Source organism: Manis pentadactyla, chromosome 3 (genome assembly GCF_030020395.1).
Source record: "Manis pentadactyla isolate mManPen7 chromosome 3, mManPen7.hap1, whole genome shotgun sequence".
In the NCBI taxonomy this organism is placed as follows: domain Eukaryota; kingdom Metazoa; phylum Chordata; class Mammalia; order Pholidota; family Manidae; genus Manis; species Manis pentadactyla.
The window spans coordinates 192,895,694-192,904,671 of NC_080021.1; the positions used below are offsets into that span (position 1 = coordinate 192,895,694).

Consider the following 8,978-nt stretch of genomic DNA (forward strand, 5'->3'; position numbering starts at 1 on the left):
AGAATGAATGCATTGCTTCTGTTTCCTCCTTTAATTCTGTTAGTATTTGTTTCACATATGTTGGTGCTCCTGTATTGGGTGCATATATATTTAAAATGGTTATATCCTCTTGTCAGACTGGGCCCTTTATCATTATGTAATGTCCTTCTTTATCTCTTCTTACCTTTTTTATTTTGAAGTCTATTTTGTCTGATACTAGTATTGCAACACCTGCTTTTTTCTCTCTATTGTTTGCATGAAGTATCTTTCTCCATCCCTTGTCTTTTAATCTGTGCATGTGTTTGGGTTTGAGGTGAGTCTCTTGTAAGCAGCATATAGATGGGTCTTGCTTTTTTATCCATTCTATTACTCTGTTTTTGATTGGTGCATTCAGTCCATTTAAATTTAGGGTGATTATTGAAAGATATGTACTTATTGCCATTGCATGCTTTAGCTTCGTGGTTACCAAAGGTTCAAGGTTAGCTTGCTTACTACCTTACTGTCTGACTTAACTCGCTTATTGGACTGTTATAAACACAGTCTGATGATTATTTCTTTCCCTTCTTTTTCTTCCTCCTCCATTCTTCATATGTTGTGTGTTTTGTTCTGTGCTCTTTTTAGGAGTGCTCCCATCTAGAGTAGTCCCTCTAAGATACCTTGTAGAGATGGTTTGTGGGAGGCAAATTCCCTCAACTTTTGCTTGTTTGGGAATTGTTTAATTCCTCCTTCATATTTAAGTGATATTCGTGCTGGATACAGTATCCTTGGTTCAAGGCCCTTCTGTTTCATTGCATTAAATACATCATGCCATTCTCTTCTGGCCTGTAAGGTTTCTGTTGAGAAGTCTGATGATAGCCTGGTGGGTTTTCCTTTGTCGGTGACCTTTTTACTCTCTCTGGCTGCCTTTAGTACTCTGTTTTTGTCCTTGATCTTTGCCATTTTAATTATTATGTGTCTTGGTGTTGTTCTCTTTGGGTCCCGTCTCTTGGGAGTTCTGTGTGCCTCTGTAGTTTGAGCAACTATTTCCTCCCCCAGTTTGGGGAAATTCTCAGCAATTATTTCTTCAAAGACACTTTCTATCCATTTTTCTCTCTCTTCTTCCTCTGGTACCCCTATAATGCAGATATTGTTCCTTTTGGATTGGTCACACAGTTCTCTTAATATTGTTTCATTCCTGGAGATTCTTTTATCTCTCTCTGCGTCAGCTTCTATGTGTTCCTATTCTCTGGTTTCTATTCCATCAACGGCCTCTTGTATCTTATCCATTCTGCTTATAAATCCTTCCAGAGTTTGTTTTACTTCTGTAATCCCCCTCCGGACATCTGTAATCTCCCTCTGAACTTCATCCCTTAGCTCTTGCATATTTCTCTGCAGCTCTGTCCGCATGTTTATGATTTTTATTTTGAATTCTCTTTCAGGGATACTGGTTAGGTCTGCCTCTGCAGATCCTTTCTCAGGTGTTGTTTGAACTATCTTGGACTGGACTAAATTTTTTTGCCTCTTCATGGTGATAGCAGTGGCTGTAGGCAGGTTGCAGGTGTGTCAGCGGGAAGAAGAAAGTCCTTTCCTGCTTTCTGGATGCCTTGCCCTTCTCTGCTGCCTGTGACGGTTACCTGCACTCCTAGAGTAGCCACCAGGTTAGTCCCCTAAGCTGCTGTGGGCGGGTCTCTGTCAGAGCAGCATGGGGCCCTGTGGGGAGAGGCAGGCATGCCAGGTGTGCTCCTCTGTGCTAGCGGCACCCCTGCTGCATAGCTCTGTGCCAGCAGCGGTCTTTGGGTCTGGCCTGGGTGGCTGTGCCTTGGGCTGGGATTCCAGTCAGCTGCTGGGAGCACGCCTGCTCCCTCTGGCTCTGCTGCAAGTGCGCACGGGCCTCTACTGGGCTCCTCTGGCTCCACTGCCACCGGTGCACGTGAGCCATGCCCCGGCTGTTCGGTCACGCCACTGCAGGCTTGCACAAGCCTCTTCTAGTCCCGTCTGTCCCCACTGGTGCACGGATCTGCTCCAGGTCCCTTCCGGTGCTGCCGTCCCCGGCACATGCTGCCACTCTCCCACTACTGGGCCAGTGTTCGGGGTCAGCACCAGTTGGAGGAACAACTGGCAGGTTGTTTAGTGCTGTGAGGGGCTTCAGAGCTGCACTGCCTCCCCGGGGTTTAGGGCACCTAAGTTTCCCTGGGATTCCCAGCTGCTGGCTATGTGTGGCAGGAGAACTTTGTCCAGCTATAGGGTCCCTGTCTCTTTAAGACTTGCAGAAAGCACTCGCTTTTCTTTTGTCTCAAGGGTGCCAGTTGCGGGGACCTGCCCACAGGTTTTGCTTTTCCGTTTCTCTAATATCCAGCACCCCGTGCACCTTGTGTCTGCGTTCTGGGTGCAGATTTCTAGAGCTGGTTGTTTAGCAGTCCTGGGCTTTCACTCCCTCACTGTTCCGACTCCTTTCTTCCCACCGGGTTTTGGGGTGGGGGAGCGTTCGGGTCCCACCTGGCCGCGGCTTGTATCTTACTCCCTTCGTGTGATGCTGAGTTCTCGCAGATGTAGATGTATCCTGGCTGTTGTACTGCATCCACTGGTATCTCTTTTAGGAATAGTTGTATTTATTGTATTTTCATAAATATGTATGTTTTGGGGAGGAGATTTCCTCTGAACTACTCAAGCCGCCATCTTCCCGTGATCCCCCTCTTTAAATTTTTTAATGTAATTTATCAGTAAAACTCTCTGGGTCTGTGCTTTTCTTTCTGAGAAGAGTTTTGAAAGTGAATTCATTTTATTTAGTAAATATAGAGCTATTTACATTTGTATTATTTCATCATTTGTCAGTTTTGGTAAACTGAGTTTTACTAGGAGCTCATTTGTTTCTCTTATGTTGCTGAATTTATTACCATAACATTGTTGATGACATTCCTCATTATCCTTTAAAATCTATAGTTATAAAACCTACATGGGTCCTGATATCATTATTTTGCATTTTCTCCATTTTTCTTCCTTCATTAGTCTTTCTAGAAGTTAATCAATTTTAATAATCATTTCAAAAAATCAAATTTCGTATATTTAAATTTTCTCTAACTTTATTTTTTCTTTCACTGCTTTTGGCATATAGCTTTATTATTTACTCCCTTTAACTTTAAATTTAGTTTGGTATTTTCCTCATTTTAGAGCAGAGATTTAAAACATTGATTTTAAACCTTTTTCTAATAAGGCACTAAAGCCATAAATTCTCCTCTATGAACTGCTTGGAGTACTCCACAATTTTTGGTATTATATTATGGTTTAGTTGCCTTTTTTTCTATAAGTGCACATTGTGATTTCTTTCTGACCATTGATTATTTAGAAGAAGCTGTTTATTTTTCAAATGTTTGCATATTTTCCATATAATTTTGTTATTGACCTAGTTCAGTTGCTTGGTGATCAAATAATACACCCTAGAGATTATAAAAGGAATTAATGGACCAAGGCAATATACCATTTTTTGTATTTCAAATTTAATAATATTGTTTATGAATCTGAAATCTTTCCTCTTTCAGAGTGTTAAGGACACAGAAGTTCATAACCATAGTTGAACATCAAAATTTCTTCAGCAGTACATAAATGAACTTTGGCTAGATCCATGACTATAGATTCAGATATAGTGGAAAAAGCAATTTTAATGCTTGTCCTTGGTTAGGTCAACATATCCTAAATTTTATTCAGTTCATTCAGTCAAACTGTTATAGAGTGACAAAATGTGCCAGGTATGTGCTGGAAACTATGGCTTTAAAGAAGGTATCAATATATTTTTTAAGTGTACTTTATTCTTGACTATTTAAGTAATGTCAAAATAGCTACAACACTGTGTGTGTGTGTGCGTATTTAAGTCCAAAACTCACTCATAATCAGCAATGGCTTTATTACTGGAATGTAATGGGATGGTATAGAATGATATTTCCATATTAGATCTTAATATTTTCCTCCATTATAAACACAAATTAGATTATAAATACCCCCCTTTGTGGGGACAAACATGTTCCCACAGTACTAAAGCAAATGGAAACTTACAAACAGAAAATACTTTGCAATGTAATTTTATTTTTAAGATTTTCCTAAAGAAAAGCAAACAAAAAAATCAAAATCCATATCAATACTTGTGGTATACACTCACACACACACACACACACACACACACACACACACACACACACACACACTTGCATACACCCTTCATAGACACACATGTCACTGAATGATCTGGTTAAGTTCTGAGACTATTTTGAAGGTAGGATTTTGCTTAAGTGGTGAGATTAAAGTATATCTGAGCTAAAATTCAATAGCAATAGCAAGATAATTTGGATCAAGAGGTGGGGAAAAATAATTCAATCATAGTTTGACAATTTAAAAAAATTCTGTGTTTCAGATATGGCAAGTTGGTAAGTTATTTTGTTTGTTTTACCCACCTTGTTTCAGTTCTGTTGAAGTTTGTGCTAAAGCACACATTTACTTATCTCTATTTTTCTAGGATGAAGTAACGTTACATAATAATAGGATTTGAAAATGCAAAATAGTCTTTAGTTGGTAGTAGGAAGTGCCTATGTGTACTAATGATCATTAAACAGAAGGATTCTGTAAAAAGAATTAAAATCTTTTCTTCTTATTTTAATAGCAAAAAAGTAAGATTTGGGATATAATGATAATTACATTCCAGGTAAGAAAGAGCTCAATATTTATTTTCAAAACTTGTATGATTAATTGTAGTGACAAATGATATTATTCTCCATACAAAGTGACAAGGTAACAGCTGTCATGCAATATTATGAAAAATGATTAAAAAAAAAATTTTTCAAGACACCTTTCTCATGAGCTTAGTGAACACTTTCTAAAGATATTTTGTTTTTAAATGCAAAGAAGATTAAGCAAATGTTTTCAGCAACATAAAGGTGGACATATTTACATGTTAGAAATCATACAATCAAATAATCTCATAGTTGAAAGGCAGTCCTGAAATTGGAGAATGTCTTCTATTATGGACAACTTCTCACCTATATGGAGAATTGTCTTCTACTATGTTTTTGATAGACTCTATACACCTTATAATCAGCCAAAACTTCATTAGTAGAGAAGGCCAGTCAATCTATTGTTGAAGGACTTCATGTAGCAAGCAATTTTTCCTCATATATTGAGTTTAAATATGCTTTTGTTCTGTATATTTTCTCACTGATCCTGATTCTGTCTTTAGGAGATTCACAGAATGAGTCTGCTTTTTCACACAGTCTTACTGCACATATTAAAATGCAGTGAGGCTATCTCTCTCACTGGTCTCATTGGTAACCTGAATGTCTTTTAGCCATGTCTATTACAGTTTCTATGTAACTTTACCCTCCCACTCAAAATTCTGTAGGTACTCTGCTAATTTTCTTCTTTAATATGCCACTTACAACAATGCAGTTCTTGACTGTATAACATTTATTCTTAAAGCTTGGAAAATTATCACTAACTAAAGTGATCTTAAACATGGGCATTTAGAGTTAATCATATATTTATTGAATATAACAGACACTACTAAGAAATTTGGGGTCTACAGAAGTAGTTACCATATTTTCTGTTCTCATTAGAGTTGTATTCTATCTTCAAGAGTATAAAGCAAAAATCTAGAGTAGCAGAGACACAAAGATCAAAAGGAAGCAATAAAACTTTACATTTATTTTACAGACTGTACTACCTTCACAATCACTAATTTATGTAATTATCTGTAAAACTGGTCAAAATATAAAATTCAATTTTTATTTTCTCATATTAATAGCAGAGAATTTCAAACATCAGAAAATAAATGAAGCCATAATTTGAATCATTTGCTTCCTCATTTACATGAAATGCATTACCTTACTGCCATTTTAGTTCTGATAAAATTCTATTTGCTCTAAAGTGTATGTCCAATGTTTTCTTATTTTAGTCAGTGAATTAAGCAAAAAATCATAGAATCAGCAACACTTTGCCTTGGCATTTACCAAACCACCATGGCCAGAAAAAAAGAAAAGATGAAAACCTCCCCAACTGCAAGATGGTACAATTCCTGTGAGTACTGAAAAGTATTGGAAAGATCATATAACATCACTCATAATAAACTTGTGAAATCATGTATAGTTACGTGTGTTACAGATCAGTGCTGAGCAAAGAGGTATCTGTGATAATGGAAATATTTTTTTAATCTTATTTCATTATAGTTATTGAAAACTTGTAAGGAGGCTAGTGAAACTGAGGAATTGAATTCACACATGGTTTTTAAATACCACATTGGACAGCACAATTAAAAGTGATTCAAGTTCTACTACTTGGAGAAAGTACATATATTTTATTTATATAGTGTTGTATATAAAGTGTCCTTACTTCATAGTATCTGTTTCTTCAGTAATCCCTTATTACAGAAAATACATATCCAAGAAGAAACATAAAACTTGTGGATCCTGATGCTACTGTTAGAATGAACATTCAGAAAATGTTCCCCAGTGTGAGAAACACCCTCATTAGAATCATGGAGTTATATTATACCATGAAGTTTCAATTCTTCCTTATTTCTTGTAATATAAAATTCAGGATTCTGATTATGGGAAAATGAATACTTCCCAGTGTTTCCTGACTTATCATGGGATATGAAAATGTTCAAAGAAAAGTTTTGACAGGATAAGTGTGCTCTCAAAGTTTATTTTAGGAAATATATCCAATCATCAGTAATCCAGGTTTATTTTGTCTTCTCATGCTCTTTTTCTTTCCTTTCTTTTTCCATTGTTTGTTAATATGCTTCCCAAAATTTGCTGTTTTTGAAATTAAGCTTTTGGAAATATTTGGTAAGGAGTTGAAAATAAAATGTACCATTCTGTACAGATTTATGTGCACTGAATGTTACAGCATTCAATATTGTAGTTTCTTATCGGGCGAAAACTAAATTTATACCTTGCCAAGCAGGAGGAGTTTCAGGCTTTTACTTTTAACCACAAGTAGCATTCTAAATTCCAGAGACCTTGAATGTGACAACATAGACCAGTATATGCCTGCACATTGAACTATTAGATATTAGAAAATAATTGCTTCTGAGTTAGCATAGAAATGGAGACTGGGCAAGATATTCTAAGAATTGTCAAGAACACAGATTCAAAAAACACAACGACAAAACCTTTCTTGATTGTTAAGAGAGGTTTTGATGTGTCATTAGTTAGTGGAGATCTCTACCAATTTTAACATAAAATCTTCAGGGAATTATGAAGGCTCTCTAAACTGAAATTAGCCCTAAAATAAGGCATGACTATCAATTAGTCCAAAAAATAATGGAATTGAAAAAACAGAATAAACTATGAAAATTATAATTTGCCCACGATGTATCAAAATCTAAAATCTCTTAATGGTTGAACTTAAAATGTATTTGGTGTCTAGTAATAAAGGTTGTGTAACCCACATGATGTTCATCATTATTCTAACCAATATTTCAGAAATATGATGAAGACAAATTAAGGGAAGGTCCTAAATGACCATTATGGATGCACCATTCTTTAATGACAACTTCCGAGAGACCATCTGTTTATTTAGCTGCCAGGAGGCAGCCTCCACATAAACCAACCCAACATTCCAAGGGGTATGCTAAAGTACCAAGTACAGAGAAAACTGTATCTCTAGAAGTAGGTAAGAAAGATTAAAAAAGACAAGAAAGCTGCCAAGGACAAATTCGATTCAGAAGCAGAAACAATTAAGAAAGATTCCAAGAAAGACAGTGATACTAAAGGTGAAGATGTTACAAAAGTTGATGACATAAAAGATAAGAAAGATTCAAAGAAGATCAAGGAGTCAACTACAGAATCTGAGGATGAAAAGAAAGATGCAAAGAAGGATAAGGATGAGAAAAAAGATGCAAAGAAATCCAGTGAGAAAAGTGATGAATCACAGGAAAAGAAAGATGCAAAGAAAGATGCAAAGAAGAAGGAGAGTAAAAAAGATAAGAAAGACGAAAAGAAATCCAGTGAGACAGATAGTGAACCAAAGGATGATACCAAGAAAAAGGCCAAGAAAGAGACTGTCTTAGAAACTGCTGAGGCAAAGAAGAATGCAAAGAAAGATGCAAAGAAGAATGCAAAGAAAGATGCAAAGAAGGGCAAACAGGCCTTAGATAATAATTCAAAAGCATATTTGATGAAACAATGTTAGTAGTCCAAAATGTATGAGTGGAAAGGGGAGGCTTAAAGCATTATTCAAATAGTTTTTTAAATGGGGCAAAGAATAGTACAAAGAAAGGCTCTGGAAAACTTCATTAAAGTATAAGAAAAATGTTAAGAAAAATCAAGAGATGATTCATTGAAGGAGGATACCTATGCTAAATTTGGGAATATGAAGGATTCAATTAAAAAATGCCTCGAAATGTTCAAAGAATATTCAAATAAGGAGGCAGAAGTTAATGATGCTGAATCTTTGGCACAAAAAAATTAATGAATGCTTCAAAAAAAAATCTAAGGAGGAAGATGTTGAATCCACTGATGCAAGCAATCTAAGCTGCGTCTACAGATTTAAACAGAGAACCATAGGAATCATGAGAGGAAGTCAAACAAGTTTCAGAAAGTCTACTTTTGAATAAATGCTAATATAAATTAAAGGCAGGAGTCATCAGAAAAGAAAATGAAAAATAGAAAGAAAGAGGAAAGAAAACATTATTATTTCCTTGTGAGCCTATACCACCATCTCCAAAGTGTAAACAGTCACAACCAGGTTGATGGATGTTGAATGTTCTACTTCAAGGCAAGATAAACACACTTGGTAAGTTATTTTTGTTTTATTTTAAGCCAAACTAGATTAAACAATAATTGTTTAAACCAATTTAGTTTGAATCGACACTTAACATTTTTGTAGTCTACTGATTAGGTTTTTACTAGAATTTTGTAGAATTTACTAGAATTTTCTTTCGACTTTCTCAGTATAAGAAATATTGAACAATTTAGTGAGAACACCATATGAAATGAAGATTTAAGAAGCATCAATGAAAAGCTTAAGGGAAATAA

The 8,978-nt window shown here is 35.8% G+C and overlaps 1 protein-coding gene across 1 annotated transcript; it reads left to right on the forward strand.

Annotated features, from left to right (window-relative positions):
- The first annotated feature begins 1,895 nt into the window (after nt 1-1,895).
- CYLC2 (cylicin 2) lies at nt 1,896-8,133 on the forward strand. The gene is given in 5 exon segments (XM_036888422.2): nt 1,896-2,076; nt 4,619-4,648; nt 5,894-6,015; nt 7,425-7,614; nt 7,667-8,133. Coding segments are annotated over 5 exon segments (990 nt in total).
- The last annotated feature ends 845 nt before the right edge of the window (nt 8,134-8,978 follow it).